Here is a 23,067-nt window from a genome sequence, read left to right on the forward strand (position 1 = left end):
TTCAAATTGGTGTGTTTCACCGGGCTGCGAAGAAATATAGAGTTGAGTATCATCAGCATAACAGTGAAAGCTAGCACCATGTTTCCTGATGATATCTCCCAAGGGTAACATATAGAGCGTGAAGAGTAGCGGCCCTAGTACTGAGCCTTGAGGTACTCCATACTGCACTTGTGATCGATAGGATACATCTTCATTCACTGCTACGAACTGATGGCGGTCATATAAGTACGATTTAAACCATGCTAATGCACTTCCACTGATGCCAACAAAGTGTTCAAGTCTATGCAAAAGAATTTTGTGGTCAATTGTGTCAAACGCAGCACTAAGATCCAATAAAACTAATAGAGAGATAGATCATTTGTAACTCTAAGGAGAGCAGTCTCAGTACTATGATACGGTCTAAATCCTGACTGGAAATCCTCACATATACCATTTTTCTCTAAGAAGGAATATAATTGTGAGGATACCACCTTTTCTAGTATCTTGGACAGAAAAGGGAGATTCGAGATTGGTCTATAATTAACTAGTTCTTTGGGGTCAAGCTGTGGTTTTTTGATGAGAGGCTTAATAACAGCCAGTTTGAAGGTTTTGGGGACATATCCTAATGACAATGAGGAATTTATAATAGTCAGAGGAGGATCTATGACTTCTGGAAGCACCTCTTTTAGGAGCTTAGATGGTATAGGGTCTAACATACATGTTGTTGGTTTAGATGATTTAACAAGTTTATACAATTCTTCCTCTCCTATAGTAGAGAATGAGTGGAACTGTTCCTCAGGGGGTCTATAGTGCACTGTGTGATATTATACTGTATCTGACAGCTGAATGGTTGCAATTTTATCTCTAATAGTATCGATTTTAGAAGTAAAGTAGTTCATAAAGTCATTACTGCTGTGATGTTGGGAAATGTCAACACTTGTTGAGGCTTTATTTTTCGTTAATTTAGCCACTGTATTGAATAAATACCTGGGGTTATGTTTGTTTTCTTCTAAAAGAGAGAAAAGTAATCGGATCTAGCAGTTTTTAATGCTTTTCTGTAGGATATGTTACTTTCCCGCCAAGCAATACGAAATACCTTTTTTTTTGTTTTTGTTTTGTAGTTTTTTTAGTTTTGTTTTCCTCCAGCTGCGCTCCATTTTTCGGGCTGCTCTCTTTAGGGTGCGAGTATGCTCATTATACCATCGTGTCAAACTGTTTTCCTTAACCTTCCTTAAGCGTAAAGGAGCAACTGTATTTAAAGTGCTAGAAAAGAGAGTCCATAGTTTCTGTTACATCATCAAGTTCTGAGGTTTTGGATATGCTAAGGAATTTGGATACATCAGGAAGATAACTTAAAAAGCAGTCTTTTGTGTTAGAAGTGATGGTTCTTCCATACTTGTAACAAGAAGTAGGATTTACAATTTTGGCTATATGAAGTTTGCACAGAACTAAATAATGATCTGAGATATCATCACTTGGCTGAATAATTTCAACACCATCAACATCAATTCCATGTGACAGTATTAAATCTAGAGTATGATTTCGACAATGAGTAGGTCCTGAAACGTGTTGTCTAACACCAATAGAGTTCAGAATGTCTATAAATGCTGATCCCAATGCATCGTTTTCATTATCAACATGGATATTAAAATCACCAACTATTAAGACTTTATCTGCAGCCAGAACTAACTCGGATGTAAAATCACCAAACTCTTTAATAAAGTCTGTATGGTGCCCTGGTGGCCTGTATACAGTAGCCAGTACAAACATAACAGAGGATTTATCATTAACATTTGTTTCTCTGGATAATGTTATATGAAGCACCATTACTTCAAACGAGTTATACTTGAAGCCTGCTCTCTGAGAGATTTAAGTAACAAGATACAGCTATTCAATTTTATTTTATTGATTTTAGATCAATTTTATATCAATCTTAAGAGATAACAGCCACAAAGAGAGTCCTTTAAATACAAAACAAAACAGTTATTTTAAGTTTTCAGTGTGTTGCGACGCCCGTCCACGTGTTTACTGAATCAGTCCCAAGTTGACTGGATAAAGTTGCCAGGCCTCGTAAAAAGAAGCTATTGAATAAAACAATCGCAATCCCAACAAACGCAAATCATCTGATCAAAATAATTCCAAATGAGCGACCAAAAAATTACAATTTTTTAAATTAAATAGTTAAAATTAAATTTAAATAAAGCTAAAAACACTTTTGGAAAATGTATGTTGGAAAAGTGTAATTTGTGACTTCACACGTTTATAAAGGACTTTTGGTTTATTTTCAGCAGACATGGCAACACCACTGTAAGCGCTGACAGTGCTCTGATACAGAAATCGTGTGAACTTGGAGGATGCTTCCCTTAGTGGTGTGGCCACAATTCATTTTACAATTATTATTAATACTACTACTACTACTACTACTACTAATAATAATAATAATAAACATGTTCAGTTTATGTAAATGAACAATATTGGTGTAAATTTGCAAAATGCAATTTCTGTTCATTATATTCAGAAATAAAAATAATTAAATATTTCTCTGCATTATAGACACAGCCAGTTTTACTCGATGAAAAATTTATTCGTCATAAAATAATTACTTCATAATTGTATTAATTAGAGTCTTACACAGATAATGTGGAGTCTTGCATTAATTTGAGTGATGACGGCTATTATGGGAGTGGCTTGATGGAGCGCAGGAGATGCAGATAACATGATCTTGTCCCTAAAGAGACTTTAATTAATGCTGCTGTCACGTAACAAATCTGTTCAAATATACAATTTAAATTGAAAATAAGAATTGTTAATTTACTACATTGAAATAAAAATATAAAGCATGTACAAATATAAACTCTGCAGGACAGCAGCTCTCCAGGATTTGGCCCCGTGTTTCTTTCTTTCTTTCTTTCATTTACTACTGCACCGATGGAGGCACTATACTAACAGACCGTACAGAGAATTCACAGAAGAAGACGAACACGGAAGCGTCTCAGTTCTAATCTGAACTGCATATAGGCTAATATTGTTATTTTTCTGATGCAAAATGTGTACTGGTTGTGTGCAGAAACAGTATCCCGACAGGGTGAGTTCATGATCAGTGGTTTTCACACTTCACGCGAATCCTTCTGCTATTACTTGCTATGTGCCTAATATGGCATTAAAGTGAATAGAGGAAACAGCGCTGGTTGTTGTTTTCCAGCCAGATGAATATCACTGCACTCCTGTGTGTTGAATACTTCCGAAGTTTTCTTCTTGTAACCTAACTGTACTTGCAATAAGCATTTACATCTTTCTAAAATTCAATTTGATAGCTCGAAGCTGCTGAGTTTGTTTGGGTTGTTTATGTTGTGTGCACTGGGAACTTCAAGTCGAGTATTTTGACAGTGTTCCGACTCCTTATATTTTTGTTTGTACCTCAGTTTAAGGTGTTCATGTCTTCTCTTATGTTCACAGGGTCATACCTGTCTGGAGAATGGTTCATATCTTATGAATTTTCTCGCCTGCGCCAACTGTCAGCAGCGGGACTTCGTGCTGATCAGCGACAGGACGATGGAGAGTGAAGATGACGAGGAGCTCGTCACGTACCTGCGTGAGTCACGTCACATTAGTGTATGTAGATATTCGGTTCAATTTGTCATCAGTAACGTTTGCTTTTCCTCAGATATGTGCAAGAACTGTGATCATGTCATAGCAAGACACGAGTACACCTTCACTGTGGTGGATGACTATCAGGTGAGCTGTGCTCCGTTCAATAACTGAATGCGAAAAGGTTTAGGAATGAAACCTTAAAATTATTTTAAGATGATTAGACATCATTAATATATTTTAACCAGTATTCACTCTCCTTTTTTATTAGTTGCTGGCAAAGATAAAAATAAATTTGCCATTAAACTTTTCATTATTGTTATTGTTATTATTATTATTATTACTGGTAACACTTTGCAATGAGGTTCCATTTGTTAAAATTAGTTTAAAAAATTAAGAATTATATAATTTCAACATTTACTGAGAGGTCATTAAAATCAAGTTGTACCAATCAGTTGTACCATACTATTCACATTATTTAATATACCTGATCTAACATGAACTAACAATGAATTGTTGTATTTTTTATAAAAAAAAAAAAAAAAAAGGTACGTGACATACAGCCAAGTATACTCAGAATTCGTGCTCTGAATTTAACTCATCCAAAATGCACACACACACAGCAGTGAACACACACACGGAGCAGTGGGCAGCCATTTATGCTGCGGAGCAGTTAGGGGTTCGGTGCCTTGCTCAAGGGCACCTCAGTCATGGTATTGCTGGCCTGAGACTTGAACCCACAACCTTAGGGTTAGGAGTCAAACTCTCTAACCATTAGGCCAAGACTTCCCCTTAAATAATGTTAACAAATATTAATAAATATGCATTAACTAATGCTGACTAATGGGACCTTATTGTGAAGTGAAACTATTATTATTATTATTTACAATTAGAATATTACAATTATAGTATATAACCTATTGGATTAATGAGTAATAATGATAAAAACATTTTTCATAATTAATATTATCACTGTTGTAGTCTAATAATTACTTAGTTATCTTACTGCCTACAAACACAATTCCAAAAAATTTGGGACACTGTACAAATTGTGAGTAAAAAAGGAATGGAATAATTTACAGATCTCATAAACTTTTTTTATTCACAATAGAAATACATTTTTATTCACAATAGAATATAGATAACATATCAAATGTTGAAAGTGAGACATTTTGAAATGTCATGCCAAATATTGGCTCATTATGAATTTCATGAGAGCTACACATTCCAAAAAAGTTGGGACAGGTAGCAATAAGAGGCTGAAAAAGTTAAATGTACATATAAGGAACAGCTGGAGGACCTATTTGCAATGTATTGGGTCAATTGGCAACATGATTGGGTATAAAAAGAGCCTCTCAGATTGGCAGGGTCTCTCCAAAGTCCAATCCACCGTGCCATTCACCGTTGCCGGTGAAAAGAAAGAAGCAAAAGAAGCCATATCTAAACATGATCCAGAAGTGCAGGCGTTTTCTCTGGGCCAAGGCTCATTTAAAATGGATTGTGGCAAAGTGGAAAACTGTTCTGTTGTCAGACGAATCAAAATTTGAAGTTCTTTTTGGAAAACTGGGACACCATGTCATCCGGACTAAAGAGGACAAAGACAACCCAAGTTGTTATCAGCGCTCAGTTCAGAAGCCTGCATCTCTGATGGTATGGGGTTGCATGAGTGCGTGTGGCATGGGCAGCTTACACATCTGGAAAGGCACCATCAATGCTGAAAGGTATATCCAAGTTCTAGAACAACATCCAGACGTCGTCTCTTTCAAGGAAGACCTTGCATTTTCAAACATGACAATGCCTGACCACATACTGCATCAATTACAACATCATGGCTGCGTAGAAGAAGGATCCGGGTACTGAAATGGCCAGCCTGCAGTCCAGATCTTTCACCCATAGAAAACATTTGGCGCATCATAAAGAGGAAGATGTGACAAAGAAGACCTAAGAGAGTTGAGCAACTAGAAGCCTGTATTAGACAAGAATGGGACAACGTTCCTATTCCTAAACTTGAGCAACTTGTCTCCTCAGTCCCCAGACGTTATAAAAAGAAGAGGGGATGCCACACAGTGGTAAACATGGCCTTGTCCCAACTTTTTTGAGATGTGTTGATGCCATGAAATTTAAAATCAACTTATTTTTCCTTAAAATTATCCATTTTCTCAGTTTAAACGTTTGATGTGTCATCTATGTTGTATTCTGAATAAAATATTGAAATTTGGAACTTCCACATCATTCTGTTTTTATTCATAATTTGTACTTTTGTAATTGGGTTTGTATTTTATGATAGACTCATCTCTGGCTTATAACAGATTACTTAATTGTGACATTGAAACAAGCAATTTCTGTAAAGCTGCTTTGAAGACATATGAAAAGCACTATACAAACACACTTGAACTGTCTCAAAAAGGGAAATTAACCACCACTAATCTGTACTGATTAAAAGTTAGCGGACAACAAAACGAGAGTTTTATTTAGAAACAATATTGGTTCTTTAATTTAAGATTTATTTAACAACTATATGGAAAATATAAAAAGTCAATATAAGTCAGTGTTTGGGAATGTATGTAAATAGTACATGAATACTAAAATATGGGGCAAATTAGAATGTTTGGTTTGTTAAGCCTTTTACAGGGAATTTTTTTTCTTATTTGTTATTCTTTTTTTTCTTTCTTTTTTTTAGGAATACACAATGTTGTGCATGTTGTGTGGAAAAGCAGAGGATTCCATCAGCGTGTTGCCGGATGATCCCAGACAAACAGCGCCTCTGTTCTAGAGTATTTGCACAGACACAGAGACATGAAATTGCGATTTTTGTTAAAGAGCATGGTCGTGCATGATGGAGGGAGTCATGACACATGCAACGTTTTACTTACGCTTAGCACTGGAGAAAGACACACTGTCACATCGAATCCAGGAGAATATACCGCAGAATTCATTGTGCTCTTTGTTTCTACATATTCAATAGAGGCACTAAGTTTTATAGCAACTCTGACTCCTAAAGATACATGAATTTGAGTCATTCACAAATTTTAAACTTAATTAGGAATCATCCCATGTTTAATTCTCACGTTTCTGCCACAGAATAGAAAAAGCAAAATAATTTTTTTTAAAATTTGATCTCACAGTTCAGACTTTTTCCTCGCAATTCTGAGATATAAACGTCCTGCATTTATGGGTTTAAACCTTACTATTTTGGCTTTTTTTCTCTGAATTCTGAGCTTACAATTCAGTTTTTTGTTTCTGCCACGGAAGAAAAAATTGACAAGGTAACTGCTTTTTATCTAACAATTCAGACGTTTTCCCAAATTGTGAGATAAAAAGTTGCAATTACCTTGTCTATTTTTATTTACTGACTAATCAAACATCCTTAAAAGTTTTTTTTTCCCATTTTAAAATGCTTTCTCTTATCCCATCTTAATATACACAGTGTTGCCAATTATTAGTCTGCAGTGAGAATATCTGTTTGACTGACCAAGAAAGGTTAGGTTTGAGTGGATTATCAGTTAACCACAGACAGGATTTTTGTTACTATGCAGCGCTTAGATTATACAGATGTCAAGATTGGATTCGACAGATCAGATATGGTAAATATGGTAAAATATGGAAAAAATGGTACACACAAGAAAAAAAACTTGATTCCTGCTTGTTATTACTGATACATTTAAAGTACAAATGATGTCACACTGTATTTCTAGTGTTAATGCAACAAAATATTTTGGCAGCTTTGTCTAAATAAAGTATGAAACGATGCATTTTGTGTTTCTTTAACTAATGCCAGCATGATATTACCACAACATCAAGCTCCAGGTACTTAAGAGTACTTGTTTATTCCATTAATATGAATACATATACATTACAACATAGTAACTTTTATTTGCATGATTGAAATGTTTGTTAGCAAAATACAGTACATGAAGCATGAGGTGGAATTTCCTTTTCTTAATATATTTATATCTATATACAGTTCAGATTATGTACAATTCTTAAGATAAACCATCTGGCGTAGCACAGTTGTGGGCCTATACTGATGCTTTTAAAATAAAAGTACTTCCAGAGGACAAAATTTACCATCCAGAACAAAACAACTATTCTATCCGCACAGCACACAATGAAGTTGTGGTAATGATTTGGTATCTACAGTCCCTTTCTTTGTACATCACATGGGTCACGCACTCAGACAACTTTCAATAAATGCCATGACAGAGAATTCAATCCCAAAAACTGCAGAAGCATCTTGGTATAAGCAGCCAATTTATCAAACAGTCATCTTGATGATGTATTCAAGTAAAATGGTAATGGGACTATTGTATAGTGTTTGAATCAGGAGTTCCTTTAAGGGTCCTTCCTTAGTGTTTCACTGCAATGTATCGGTAAGTTCCTTACTGACATTATGACTATTTACAGGGATTTTTAGTATGATATTAAAGGCATGGAAGAGATTATACTTGGCAATTGGAAGGTTGCTGACCGTTAATGTGATGGCAAATTCACTCAGTAGCAAGTAGTAATGCTACAACCTCAGGTACGTAACCACATCCAATAAATAAATAAATACATTCTATAGATGATACAGTTTACAGTACATACATTCCCTGAAATACATATACACATGCTTGCTTGCACCAGATGTACCTATACATGAAGGATATTACATGGTATAGGTAGCTATCTGTTGAAGCATTTGACCAATGATTTAAAAACAGAAAAATGACAAAATGTAAAGCTAGAGTATCTGGAGTGCCTACAAAATATGCATCTGTTTGACAGAATACAATGCGCTCCCAAGTGCAGCCCCATTGTTTTCACATTCTCACTGATAGGGACCGATAGTAAATGTTCAAAATCAAACGTGTGTTAAGGTATGCAAGTGCAAAAAGAGAAAATAAACGGATAATTTACATAGCAAAAAAGAAAAAATGTAATATATATATATATATTATATATATGGCACAAATTATATATAGTGTTAAAAAAATTATTACTTTGAAATGCAATTTGTTTAGAAGAAAGTTACACAGCGTCACTGGAACATTTAACATGTTAATATTTCATGTTTTTCTTATGTCCAAAACATGATGCTTTCAAGTAATCACAACCAACTGGCAAATGCCTGGTCCTTTATCACTGTACTTATCAAAACACCACTTGCCACAACGCTACAGTTCATCAAACGGTAAAAGCTACTTTTGAAACTGATGTCATATTGACAGCTCACACCAACAGTTACATGCTTTTCTCTTTATTTGCTCGTTTTTGTGGTGGTTTTGCTCTCAGGACTTCCTGCTCTGACTCTGGGGCAGAACCCAGACCCGTGATTTACAGTCAAGTCACTGATTCGAGGAGGCGGGGAGGCAGAGCAGCTACTTGGTGACTGGCTGTGACCCCCCTCAAAACGCGAAGGCGAGGAGCTCAATGAGCGCTGTAGAGAGGAGGTGGTGGTGCGTTGGTAATGTGAGGTGCTGACAGCCAGTGCACCTCGCTCCTGCATGAGCTGAGAGAGGCTGTCGAAGAGGTCCGTGTCCCCTGTGCTGCTAGCACGAATGCGGTAGCGTCTGCGTCTGAAAAAACAATGTTCAACATTGATCATTTAGATATACATTTAGCAATTGGACTACACTGGTTGTGCTGCATGTTTTTGATTCATGAGTTATTTATTCATAAATCATATTACACTAGTCACACTCATTGTATTTGATTCAACATGAAGATCCAGCTCATAACAGGCATTTGTTTGTAAATTGGACAACCCTGTTCATCTCATATGTCTTGGTTTCACTAAAAAGGACAGGTTCCTAAGAGTAATTTGTTCATGAGTTGACTACAAATTGGTCTTTCTCTAAAAAGAGCCAGTTTATTAGGATGTTTGTGGACTATGCTGGTCTCATTGTATGTTTTGTTTTTGCATGCAGCCCGTAGAGATACAACTCAATACACTGACACAAGGAACCTTCTAGCTTGGTACATGATGAAAATATTAATTAAAAAATTCTTGCTCCTCTCACCTGTTCTCGCCACCTGTGCGAATGGGTGGTTTGCCTGGTGGCGGCCGTGGCATAAATCGTGCAGACAGCTGATCTGGCACTAGTGTGGGGCTTATGGGTCTTGGTATTTTACTCTTGCTCGACACAGGTCCTGAGGAGGAAGACAGAGAGAGTGGCTCCTCCGTCTGCCAGTCTGACCATCGAGAACCGGTGGGGAAGGTGAACCTGTCACGCAGCAGCGCTGAGGGGAAGTGCTCACATGATAGTGACAAAGATGGAGAAAGTGGAGCCGGAAACCCTCTTCGGGTTGGAGAGTCTGGGTCACGGATGGGGATGCGACTGGCTCGGGGTGAGAGTTCATGTGGTGATGCTAGAGCTGGATCAACACTGAGTCCAGTCATCTCACACTGGTTGGGAGTTGAAGGCCCACCGTCAGGACAACCCGAGTCGCTCTCCACATCCTTGTCAGAGGCCTTGACAGAGATAATGTTTTCATCAGGCTTGTTAGGGCTTTTAGAGGGTGAAACAGCTGGCATGTGGTTGTGCTCTTTTTCCACAGGGCCTGATTGATTGTCAGGCTGAGAGTCGTCTCCTATCTTCTGCTGAGGCTGAATGGACTGTAGCACTGCACTGGATGACTGTGAAGGGAATAACATTAAGATACCGGACATTATTAATAGAGCTCTGCAGGGGGAAAATCTCTTATACATCTGTTTTTCTACATGGTACCATCATCTGCTTGGCCAAAAAGAAATCTGATCTTGGTGCTTTGTGTCAGCTTCGCTATCGGTCTATTGATGATTTTAACATATAGTAATCCCAAAATCTGAGAAATGGTTATGTTGCAGTGAAACCACTGCAATGCACCCATAAACGATCACTGTTACTGCTACAGTTTTCATTGTACAATCAAACATATTTTACATAATTACAGTTTTATGGTAAAATTAATGACAGGGAATTTAATAATTGTATAACTGTTTTTTCACAATTCATGCTGAATATCTCAGAATGTGACCTCATATGTTTTAGAAATGCTATTACATCTACTTAAGAATGTAGCATGAGATACTGACCTGCTCATGATGAGTCCTGCTGAGGGCCACTGACGCAGGCTGTACTGTGGGCAGTCTTCTTAATCCAGACAGGCCTATTATGCCAGGCAAACCTGGTAGTCTGGTGAACGGAGGTCCAGTGTGGCAGACAGCTGTGTGGAATTCTGCTGAACCACTCAGAATGCTAGCGCGCTGAGGCAAGGGGTCGGACCAGGTGCGAGGAAGGGCGAGGGGGCTGGAGGAGCATGGTGAAATCCCTGAGCGTTCCTCCTCATCCAGTTTAGATCCTGCTGAACCGCAACCACCCTCAAGCTCCACTAGAAACCACTCCTGTGAGTCTCCCTCTTGTGGGACGGGGCTGAGGTTGACGGCAATGTACCCGCTGCTGGCCGCACCCTCCTCGTCCTTCAGCGAGCCCTGTTCGACCCGACAGACAGACCTGTCTTGGGGCAGACCTGGATGTTGCTTCCCTAAACTAGTAAGATGAAGAAGAAGAAGTGGTTATGACATCTCTAGAGACCAATTCACATTTATAAGGAAGACTTTATTAAGATTTGTTTACTGACTAGGCCTCAAGAAAGCGCTCAATTGTGGGTTTGGGTTCAGGGGTCAGTCTTTTGTCTAGCCCCATGCTCTGACTATGGCGCATCCTTCTCAGTAGAGGAGCCACACGGTCGATGAGCAAGGTCTCTGAGCGCACGTGTCTGGGAGAACCCTGGATGGAACCACTGTTGGGGCTCTGGTTGCCCTCTTTGCTTCGCTCTTCCTCACTAGCCACCTGAATCAGAAACATAAGCTCATGACCATCTCCGACTTAAAAACATACCTTGCAAACTCCAAAAAAGTGAAAAAGGTGATGGGTGGGGTATAAGTAACAACAGGCCTACTCTTTAAATTCTTCTTCATTTTTTGGAGCAGTAGAAATCACTTCAGATCAACAACTTTTCAAGTTTTGACAAAAACAAAGTTTTATGAAATAATAAAACTCACTTTACAGTTGTATATTATACATATTTGGTCTAGAAAAAAGGCAGACGGTCAAGAAGACTGCAGACAGGCTGTATTTTTGCTTTTGTATATTAGCCACGTAACTGTCAGAGAGTGAATTAGCATTTTTATTTAGCCTGTCTGCAGTCTTCTTGACCATCTGCCATTTTAGTAGACCAAACAATTCGACGCCAGATTTTCTGAAAGAATGAAATTAAAAGACAATTCTATGCCGACTATATTGGATTGAATCTGACAGTAATGTCGCAACACACAAGGGTGAGTAACTGTTTTTATTACATGATCAGTAGTGCTTTGTTATTACAAATCGTTTGATCATATTTTTATTCATTTTTTAACCTAAATCACAGCAGGGACCATCTATGAAGGCTACGATCCTCCACGCCTATTCATATTGGTTTTTTTTAATGTAATAATCTTTAGAACATTATAAGTGGACTTCAGAGAACACAAAATAATAAAAAAGGCAGTTCATGACCCCTTTAATTCAGTGTTGGTTCAGTTCATTTCAGTTCAACAACTGTAAATTTAATTAATTATGAAATGCGTTCCATTCGGCTATAAGCAGCTCTACAGAAGATAATCTTTTTTTTTTTTTTTGACTATCAACATTTTGTTTGATGTTGATTCAGTTCAATAACAGAGTTGATGCTGCAAAATTAGTAAATTATTAAATACATCCAATTCAGCTATAAAGTTGTGCTGTGCTTATAAACACTACTTTATTAGGCATCATCGTAACCCCCCACCTCCCTTCTTAAATGCCAGAACGGCAAATTTTGCAACACTTGCATTTGCAGGTATTTAAATGAGTGATTAGCAGTTGTTCTGTCTGGTACCTTTCTGATTAGTGGTTGAACATGGTTAAGGTTTCGATCATGGCTGTGCTCCATATCCTCACAGACATCCACGCCCTGTGCAGGCTGCGTTGGGATGGGGGCACAATTATCAGCCTCGCTGAGGCGCTCACCCTGAAGGACGTCCTCTGTGTTCTCACGCTGCAGATCGCCTGGAATCATGGAGGCATTGGCCATGCTGAAAGGAAAAATATTAGTTTATGTAGACCTCAAACAGTTTATATAGAGACTCAATATATCAATGAGCCATTGTAGATGCTGGATATCTACCCTAAATATGCAGGAGTGAGGCGGGTCAACTGCTGGGCTGTGGTTGCCAGGGTTCCAACATTGAGTGTGTCCTCTGAATCTGTTCTTTCCCAGTCATACAGGTCATTTTCCACCACTTTATAGCTCTTCATGCTTTTTTCAAAGACTGACATCAGTAGCTGCAACACAGTGAGAGAGCATTTTAGTGATTGGTTTACAACGTCTATGGTCAAGGAAGACTAAATTCAATACCTGATAATCTGGTTTAGTGTAGTATTCCAGGTTGGAGATATGGTCGAGAAAAACACTAAACTCATTTGGGAGGTGTTTGAGCATGAGGCGATGGTTGTATGACTGCTTCATATTTCCGACCTGTTCCTGTATTGATGGCAGGACTGAGAACACCAGCATATCTCTTATCCAAGGAAAATTATGATCGGACCAGAACTTACTTTGTCTTTGATTTTTCTCCAGGGTAGCTGACCCACCATGAACTCAACAAGCATATAAAATAAAGACCACAGGTCATCATGTCGACCCATTTCCTTTAAAAAAAAGAAGAAGAAGAAGAAGAAGGATGTGCATTTTAGAAAAATATTAGTAAGTAACATGACATGCTGTGTATAAGACACCTGAATGGCATCCGCCATTGGCTTGAGAATGTAAGAGAGAGGAGTTACCCTATTCTTGTGAGCATTAACTGAAGCATAACGGACAGTTCCTCTGAATCCTGCCACTTGACGTGGCTTCAGACAAAAAAAAGAGAATGTGCAGATATAAGTAAACATATAGAAACACATTACAGGGATAATTCAGCCAAAAATGAAAATTCTGTAAAAATTCTGACATTGACATTTAAATCAGTGTTCAACTGTGACATCCACCACTACCCTTATTGGTGTATTCATGAGAGTTTGAGATGTAGCAAAAAACAAAAAAACAAAAAAAACCATTTGTTCACAAATTGTACAAAACTACTTTTTTCATGAGCTTTGAATTATGATTGGCTCTGTATAACTTTGTGTCCTCTTTTAATCTTTAGTTTCTAAGCACTGTATTTTTCAGTAATTGCTTGAAATTTCTACTTTTCTCCTCCACGGAAGAAATAAAGTCATGCAAATTTGAAATGACAGGACTGTAGGTAAATGATGACTGAATTTTCATTTTGGGGTGAACTGTCCTTTTAAGGAACACTTTTATGGAATTTCTTAAACATAAGCTTTAAAAGACATCTGTGATTACTTACTGGACGGACTTCTTGACATGAGTTTGTAAATTGGCGTGCCAACCCAAAATCAAGCATATAACAGGTTCGGCATGTACTGGCAAGTCGACCCATTGCGAAGTTAGACTATTTGAAAATAAAAGTAAAAACTAGTTTATATAGTTTATACTAGTTTATATAGTCTAAAAAGAAATACTGAGGCGCTGGTTAAATATGAATGTTAGTCAACATTAAAAGTGCTTTTAGGCCCAGGGCTGTCTGTGAGAGAGCAGAACCTGTAGAGCACTCTTACGGGTTTGATGTCTCTGTGCAGGAAGCCCACAGAGTGGATGCTCTCGATGGCCTCTAAGATTTGTCTGCCCAGCCTGAGTGAGGTGGAAAAGCTGAAGGTGCCACAGCTCATGTTGCGTCGAAGGTCTGCCAAGTTTTTTCCCTGCAGTTCAATGCACAAGCATATGAGTTGTGTGATAACGTCCATTAATTCAGAACATGAATAAATCATTTGATGCCCCACCTGAAGCTCCATAACCACATAGTTGAAGTGGTCATTGCGCCCACAGCCAACAAAACGACAAACATGGTCTTTTCCTATGAAATGGGTCAAGGTAAAAATGGTATACAGTGTGTCATACAAATCCATATTTATTTTTAAGTAATATTTCACTTGTGTTTAGTTATGTATGATTGCCCATAATAGAGTAGCACACACATTGTAAAGTGACTCCTCAAATAGTGTTTTCATGCTTGTTTTATATAAATTAAATAAAAAAATAAAAAATCAGAATGTTAAATGTCTTTTTATTTTTACCCTGAAGTCTTTTCAAAACGGCTACTTCCATCTTCAGAACCTGTTTGGGTTGCTGGGCAGACTCCACTTTCAAAGCAGCACTGACATGGTTCACCTGGTCAAGAACTTCATAGATCTCACCAAAACCACCCCCACCAATTTTCTTTAACTGGATAGGAAAGATTCATTTTGAATAAATGACAAAAAAATCCTGAAACAAGTTACTGTGCAAAAAAATGTTGTCGATAGAATTTCTTAATGTTTTTGGAATTCTCTTATGCTCATCAAGGCTGCATTGACTTTTTAAAAACACAGCAATAATGTAAAATATTATCCCTAAACAGATTTTAACATAATTCTATTTAATAAATCTATTACTTAGAACTCTACCTAATCCTATTTTAATATAGTTTAAAAAGTGGTTTATTTCTGTGATGTCAAAGTTTAATCTTCAGCAGTCATTATTCCATTCTTCAGTGTCACATGATCTTTATGAAATCATTTTGATATGCTGATTTGTTGCTCAAGAATATTTCTTATTATTATCATCAATGCAATTAAAAGTTTTATGTTTTTGTGGAATCTGTGATACATTTTATTGCTCCAGATTCTTTGATGAATAGAAAGTTCAAAAGAACAGCATTTATGTCACTGAATATAATTGCTGAATAAAAATAAAACAAACTAAAAAAAATAAAATAAACAAAAACTCACTGACCCCAAACCTTTAAAATGTAATGTACTGTATATATTTTTTCCTCCTATAATTGAGTACACAATTGTTACAGATATTATAAAACAAAACAAAAATGTTCTATCAAAACAACACTTTTGTCACAAAATAAAATACTGTGTCTCATTAATATTTGTCAGCATGCTGTATAGTTTTCTGTGCTGATGTCAGCACTGCTCAACACACCTGTAGTGTATCGTTTGACTGAGCTCAAAACAAAAAAAAAAATCTCCTTTGCTTAGAGAAAGATTCTGACAGCTATCAGAACCTTACCACAAAACTATCAGTGAGTATTTGAATAGTCCTGAAGACTTTTCCTCGTAAATACAGCTCCTTCAAAACAACTCACCACTCTCCATCGCTCCCGGACCATGCTCCCGACAGCCAAGATATCAGTCTGGTCCCCTGACCCACTCATCCTTAAGCTCAAGAGTGGACCGAGCACACTCAGAGAAGATCTACACCTCACATCAGTGAGCTCGGGTCCTCACTGAAAAGATCAGAAAAACAGGTCTGTAGATTTAAAAGGCTTCATTTAGTTGATACTGCAGTTATAGTAGAAATTAAAGGCAAAATTAAAGGAAGTTTGCAGACATAAAGTAGATTTATTCACCTACAATAGCTGTAGACAAGACAAAAATAATGAAACATGCATTTCATTGGCTCCATCCATTCGTAAGAAGCCAATTCTCAAGAACATCTTACCAGCAAACATATACTTATTGACATCCTTCTCTTCAATCTCTGAGGCAGAAGTCTCCAAACTTATCCTTTCTAATCATTCTTCTACTTGTCCTCTTGATCCTATTCCATCTCATGTCCTTCAAGCCATTTCTCCTGCAGTTGTACCTGCACTCACATCATTAACACAATCCTTCACACTGGTGTTTTTCCCATTTAGACAGGCTCGTATAACCCCCACTACTTAAAGGGTTTGTTCACCCAAAAATGAAAATTAGCCCATAAATTACTCACCCTCAAGTCATCATATGTGTATTTGACTTTCTTCCTTCAGACAAACCCAGTCAGAGTTATATAAAAAAATTGTCTTTGATATTTCAAGCTGTTTAATACCACTCAGCTGGTGTTGCAGTGCATCAGTCCAAAAGAAGTTAAATAAAAAGCAACCATCCTTAATAGAAAAAAAGTGTCTCACACAGCTCCGGGGGATGAACAAAGTCCTTTTGTAGCAAATCAATGTGTTTTTGTACAACCCGAATTCCGGAAAAGTTGGGACGTTTTTTAAATTTTAATAAAATGAAAACTAAAAGACTTTCAAATCACATGAGCCAATATTTTATTCACAATAGAACATAGATAACATAGCAAATGTTTAAACTGAGAAAGTTTACAATTTTATGCACAAAATGACCTCATTTCAATTTTGATTTCTGCTACAGGTCTCAAAATAGTTGGGGCGGGGGCATATTTACCATGGTGTAGCATCTCCTTTTCTTTTCAAAACAGTTTGAAGACGTCTGGGCATTGAGGCTATGAGTTGCTGGAGTTTTGCTGTTGGAATTTGGTCCCATTCTTGCCTTATATAGATTTCCAGCTGCTGAAGAGTTCGTGGTCGTCTTTGACGTATTTTTCGTTTAATTATGCGCCAAATGTTCTCTATAGGTGAAAGATCTGGACTGCAGGCAGGCCAGGTTAGCACCCGGACTCTTCTACGACGAAGCCATGCTGTTGTTATAGCTGCAGTATGTGGTTTTGCATTGTCCTGCTGAAATAAACAAGGCCTTCCCTGAAATAGACGTTGTTTGGAGGGAAGCATATGTTGCTCTAAAACCTTTATATACCTTTCAGCATTCACAGAGCCTTCCAAAACATGCAAGCTGCCCATACCGTATGCACTTATGCACCCCCATACCATCAGAGATGCTGGCTTTTGAACTGAACGTTGATAACATGCTGGAAGGTCTCCCTCCTCTTTAGCCCGGAGGACACGGCGTCCGTGATTTCCAACAAGAATGTCAAATTTGGACTCGTCTGACCTTAAAACACTATTCCATTTTGAAATAGTCCATTTTAAATGAGCCTTGGCCCACAGGACACGACGGCGCTTCTGGACCATGTTCACATATGGCTTCCTTTTTGCATGATAGAGCTTTAGTTGGCATCTGCTGACGGCACGGCGGATTGTGTTTACCGACAGTGGTTTCTGAAAGTATTCCTGGGCCCATTTAGTAATGTCATTGACACAATCATGCCGATGAGTGATGCAGTGTCGTCTGAGAGCCCGAAGACCATGGGCATCCAATAAAGGTCTCCGGCCTTGTCCCTTACGCACAGAGATTTCTCCAGTTTCTCTGAATCTTTTGATGATGTTATGTACTGTAGATGATGAGATTTGCAAAGCCTTTGCAATTTGACGTTGAGGAACATTGTTTTTAAAGTTTTCCCCAATTTTTTTACGCAGTCTTTCACAGATTGGAGAGCCTCTGCCCATCTTTACTTCTGAGAGACTCTGCTTCTCTAAGACAAAGCTTTTTATAGCTAATCATGTTACAGACCTGATATCAATTAACTTAATTAATCACTAGATGTTCTCCCAGCTGAATCTTTTCAAAACTGCTTGCCTTTTAGCCATTTGTTGCCCCCGTGCCAACTTTTTTGAGACCTGTAGCAGGCATTGAATTTTAAATGAGCTAATTAAGTGGATAAAAGTGTAAAATTTCTCAGTTTAAACATTTGCTACGTTATCTATGTTCTATTGTGAACAAAATATTGGCTCATGTGATTTGAAATTCCTTTAGTTTTCATTTTATTAAAATTTAAAAAACGTCCCAACTTTTCCGGAATTCGGGTTGTAAGAAAAAGATCCATATTTAAAATGGCGGATGATGTATGAGGTCAGCTTTGCGTATGCGTAGTTTAGAAGTGACAAACGTGGAAGCACAGAGGAGAGATCAAAGCAATGGTCACAAATTAGAAGTAAATAACAAATTTATTTAAAGATCAAATAACATTTTTAATATAACTCTGACTGGGTTAATCTGAAAGAAGAAAGTCATACACACCCAGAATGACTTGAGGGTGAGTTATCTATGGGATTATTTTCATTTATGGGTGAACTAACCATTTAAGAATCCCACCCTCAACCCATCTCTTTTAGAGAACTACAGACAAGTTTCCCTTCTTCCTTTCATTGCAAAAACACTTGAACGAGCTGTGTTCAACCAATTCTCTGCCTTTATCACACAGAACAACTTATCTGACAGCAACCAGTCTGGTTTCAGAAGTGGACATTAGGGCTGGATCAAAATTATTCAATATTCGTTCGGTGGGTTGGCATTCGATTTTCAATTTTGAGATTCAAATTTTTTTTAATTGTTTTTCTCTCTCTCTAATACGTGGCATCCCCTGCGAAACGATTCTCATTCGCTCTTGAATATGAATCGCCCATGAGTGAACGTCATGATTGAGTTCATCTGGAAGAGAAGACAAAAATGCCGAAGATCTCAGCTTTTTGGGAACACTTCAAATTGAGTGAGGACAAGACAAAGGCAGTGTACCAGATATTTGAAACTGGCCTGCCACAACAGCACATCAAGTTTGAAAAATCACCATCTTTAAGTTCTGTAAGTATGCCTATAGTATATTGTTGGTGTAAAAAACCAGCTGCTTTTATCCGCCATGTTAATCAGTAATTTTACACAAAATGCACACTTAATTTGCTCGGAAAATATACTTGCGAATAAGGCAGTCATAAAAAAACATTCAGTAGCCCACTAATAATTTGTCTATATTAAAAGTGTTGCTCTTAACAGTTTTGTATCACTAGTGCAGTGTCCGTTCTCAGAGAATATAAGCCCTTGCCTGTGTGAGGCATGTCCTTTCCAGCTCGCAATGTTTTGTAGTTTATACAATTTAGTATTAATTCTGAACATGTCTTGTGTCTATATTGCACCAAAATGCAACACTGCACTCCCTTGGGTCCACTGAAACACACCCCCCACACGAGAAGTTGATTGGATGAATGGTTCTCGACATAATAAAAATGCAAACAGACGGACAGACACACAGAGATTCCTGCCTTTATTACACAGTGTCTACACTGGACACTAGATGCGACAGATTTTGTCGCTGCATGGCGTCCGGTGAGACACGTTGTTGAGAGAAAAATATGTTCAGCCGTCTCCCTCCAAAGCCTTGAATATTCAGTGTTGATTACTTCCGAAGCTCAAAATTTTTTATTCGGACCAGCCCTAGTGGACATTCAACCCAGACTGCCATGCTCTCAGTTGTTGAAGCCATAAGACTGGCAAAAGCAGATTCAAAATCTTCAATACTTATCTGCTTTTGCTTTTGACACAGTTAACCACCAGATCCTCCTGTCAACCCTATTGGCAAAGGGTATCTCAGGAACTGCACTCCAGTGGTTTGAGTCTTAACTATCAGATAGGTGCTAAAGTGTCTTGAAGAGGTGATGTGTCCAAGTCACAACATATATATACTGGGGTGCCTCAGGGCTCAGTTTTTGGACCACTTCTTTTCTCTGTCTCCATGACATCATTAGGTTCTTTCATTCAGAAACATGGCTTTTCAAACCACTGCTGTGCTGATGACACTCAACTCTACCTCTCATTCCATCCTGATGATCCAAAGATAGCTGCTTACATCTCAGCTTGTCTAACAGACTTTTCTTGCTGGATGAAGGACCATCCCCTTCAACTCAACCTTGCAAAGACAGAACCGCTTGTGGTTCCAGCAAACCCATAGTTTCATCAGAATTTTCCCATCCAGTTAGGCACATCAACCATAACTCCTTCAAAAACAGCCAGAAACCTTGGAGTTATGGTTGATGATCGCTGACTTTCTCAGACCACATTGCTAAAACTGTCTGGTACTGCAGATTTGCTTTATTCAACATCAACAAGTTCAGGCCCTTTCTTTCAGGAACATGCTTGCCAACTTCTTGTTCAAGCTCTTGTTCTGTCCAGGCTGGACTATTGCAATGCTCTCTTGGCAGGTCTTCAAGTCAGTTCTATCAAACCTTTACAATTCATCCAGAACGTGGCAGCAATATTAATTTTTAATAAGCCAAAAATAATGCACGTCACACCTCTATTTATCAATTTGCGTTGGCTTCCAATCTGCATAAAACTCAAGACATTGATGTTTTCCTACAAAACCACCACTGGCTCTGCACCCATTTACCTAAATTCATTATTTCAGACTTATGTGCACTCTAGAAGCCTGTGGTTTTTTGAGTGAACATCGCTTGATTGTGCCATCCCAAAGAAGCACAAAATCACTTTCACAGACTTTTAAATTAAATGTGCCCTCCTGGTGGAATGACCTCCCCAACTCAATCCAAGCAAGACCTAAATCATCTTCAAGAAATTGGCTAAAAAACATCTCTTCTGTCTCTACTCTAGGAATCTCTATTCTAATTATATTCTTATAAAAGAATAAAAGTCCCTTTTAGACTTACACTCTATTAATGTGCTGCTTGTTTTCTTAAAAAAAATTTTTTAACACTACCGCTAGTTTTCTAATCTTAATGTATTCTATCTGTTTTTTTATTATACTATTAACAAAAGCAAACACTAGCTTATTCTATTCTTTTTCTATTGTTTTCTTTTTATTTATTATATAATTTAAAAAAACTTGCTACATGTACTATGTTTAGCTAACTGAGACTTGTTATAGCACATATATAGCAGTATATCACTGCTCTTTTTTTTTATTTTTATTAATTACATAGTCCTCATTTTTAAGTCGCTTTATATCACTGCTCTTTTGTTGATTTTTATTAAATACATAGTCCTCATTTTTAAGTCGCTTTGGGTAAAAGCGTCTGCTAAATGACTAAATGTAAATATAAATGTAAGAACATCTTCTGTAAAGGCACCCAAACTACATGAATCTGACCTGTCCTAAGGTTGTCTTCTAGGTAAGATCTGCATAAGAACCTGTCCTGAATTTTATTTTATTTTTTGACTGTCACTGGTAGGGTGGAGAGCAAAACTGATGGAGCTAAATACAGTCAAATCCTGAAGGAACAGGCTTAATGTAGGCCTGAAACAAGAATAAAATTCACTATATCTGCAAGACAGTGACTTCTACATCTACATCACAAAATCTACATCACAAAGAGTAAAAAATACTGGCTAATATGCATGCTTAGTTGTAAGACAGAGAACCTTGGCTCTGTTTGATGTCAACAATAAAATAAAAATGCAATCATTGCTATTGCTAAGAGGCTAAATGAACGGTTTTAGTAATAAATCTAGAATGTCTAAAATATATAAACACATGTAAAATAATTTCAATATCATTATTAAACATATAGAGAGATATATATTTATGCATAAATATGCAAGCATGCATGTCATTTGGTATATTAAAAAACTGACGTGAATATGCCGGACAATCAAAAATGGGCAAAAAGGCGGGAGCTAGTTGCTGAAGCCACACCCACCTAGCACGACGGCAGTGTCAGCAGCGGCAATCCACCTGTCACTCAAGTTAATTATGCAGAACTTTAAGTCTTAATATAATTTAAACGGATGAGTTATAAAAAAATTCACCCCCCTCAAAGTTGTCATGAAGGGCAAAATTAGCTATTTAGACCAAAATCATTTTTTGAACCAGGCTGTAAACATGTTTTTTCCTGCTGTAAAGTTGGGCATTTTAACATGGGGAGTCTATGGGACTGACTCCCTTTTGCAGCCAGCCTCAAGCGGCCAGTCGATGAATTGCAGTTTTAGTCACTTCCTTATTGGCCTCACGAGAGAGAGCGGGAGGTTGGCGCTCGGTCATAACAGATGGGTGACAGTCCAAAGCAACTGCAATACTAGCTGCATGCAGTACGTTGCTGTTTTTAACGAGGATCTGGCCTGTTAAATGTTTTTAATAGCTGGCTGTGCTGCTGAACTGTAATCATTTAGCTTTTGCTAACATCCACAAGCTATGCAGAAAACTGCCACTCTCTCGTAGATGTTGGTTTGGGCTTTCCCTGTCCTTTCCGCATCCAGTGATATAACAGGGAGACATGGGACACAGGTTAGCTACAGCTAAGGCATCAACCAGAGCCAAAACACTGAACAAAAAAATCGCAATGAAGCGACACGCTCTAGCTAATTAGCCAAACTGAACATCTGCACCACAACATACAGCTATTATTGAACATAAGGTTGACAGGTTACACATTGGCAACCCAATGTTGTGACAGCTGTAATCCCCTAATAATGCGGACGACCTCGCTAAGCGCACAGCACGCGTTCATTGAGAGACCCGGTGTGTACATTACCTCTGTCTGCAGCGATGGTCCAAGATGTTTCAGAAGACTTCAAAACATCTTTTTTTGTTCTATATGCCATGATGATATAAAATGTTGGACATAATAATCCCTTAACGTTTTGAAACACATAATAACGACTGAAGCTCCTGTTATTTGCCTCACTTCTCTCAGCAGCAGCGATGCTTGAGCGAGCGGACCGATGTGACGTCACATCGTTTGGAATAATAATCCATCAGAATAAACATTTTAATAAATAAATTATATTTAAAACAGTATGGTTATCAATAATGTTCATCTCTTAACACAATACAGACATTTACTAATACATTAAAAACTAAAGCTGTATCTCTTCG

The 23,067-nt window shown here is 37.8% G+C and overlaps 2 protein-coding genes and 1 long non-coding RNA gene across 3 annotated transcripts; 2 read left to right on the forward strand and 1 right to left on the reverse strand.

The window, feature by feature from the left end:
* Positions 1-2,929: 2,929 nt before the first annotated feature.
* Positions 2,930-6,684, forward strand: LOC132091885 (protein Churchill-like). Its single transcript, XM_059497970.1, has 4 exons — positions 2,930-3,064; positions 3,436-3,571; positions 3,644-3,714; positions 6,248-6,684. The coding sequence occupies exons 1-4, from the start codon at positions 3,026-3,028 to the stop codon at positions 6,338-6,340; spliced, it is 339 nt and encodes a 112-aa protein (XP_059353953.1). The 5' UTR covers positions 2,930-3,025; the 3' UTR covers positions 6,341-6,684.
* A 1,875-nt stretch (positions 6,685-8,559) lies between these two features.
* LOC132092476 (tau-tubulin kinase 2-like) lies at positions 8,560-15,944 on the reverse strand. The gene is made up of 14 exons (XM_059498720.1): positions 15,812-15,944; positions 14,751-14,898; positions 14,457-14,530; positions 14,235-14,375; positions 13,964-14,068; positions 13,398-13,463; positions 13,170-13,262; positions 12,970-13,095; positions 12,739-12,896; positions 12,451-12,646; positions 11,170-11,381; positions 10,625-11,078; positions 9,570-10,186; positions 8,560-9,125 (listed from the first exon to the last, which is right to left on the reverse strand). The coding sequence occupies exons 1-14, from the start codon at positions 15,878-15,880 to the stop codon at positions 8,807-8,809; spliced, it is 2,778 nt and encodes a 925-aa protein (XP_059354703.1). The 5' UTR covers positions 15,881-15,944; the 3' UTR covers positions 8,560-8,806.
* On the forward strand, positions 12,893-14,726 carry LOC132092477 (uncharacterized). The gene is made up of 2 exons (XR_009422229.1): positions 12,893-13,317; positions 14,256-14,726. It is a non-coding gene; the product is annotated as an uncharacterized LOC132092477 (long non-coding RNA).
* Positions 15,945-23,067: the final 7,123 nt, after the last annotated feature.

This window comes from Carassius carassius, chromosome 18, assembly GCF_963082965.1.
Source record: "Carassius carassius chromosome 18, fCarCar2.1, whole genome shotgun sequence".
In the NCBI taxonomy this organism is placed as follows: domain Eukaryota; kingdom Metazoa; phylum Chordata; class Actinopteri; order Cypriniformes; family Cyprinidae; genus Carassius; species Carassius carassius.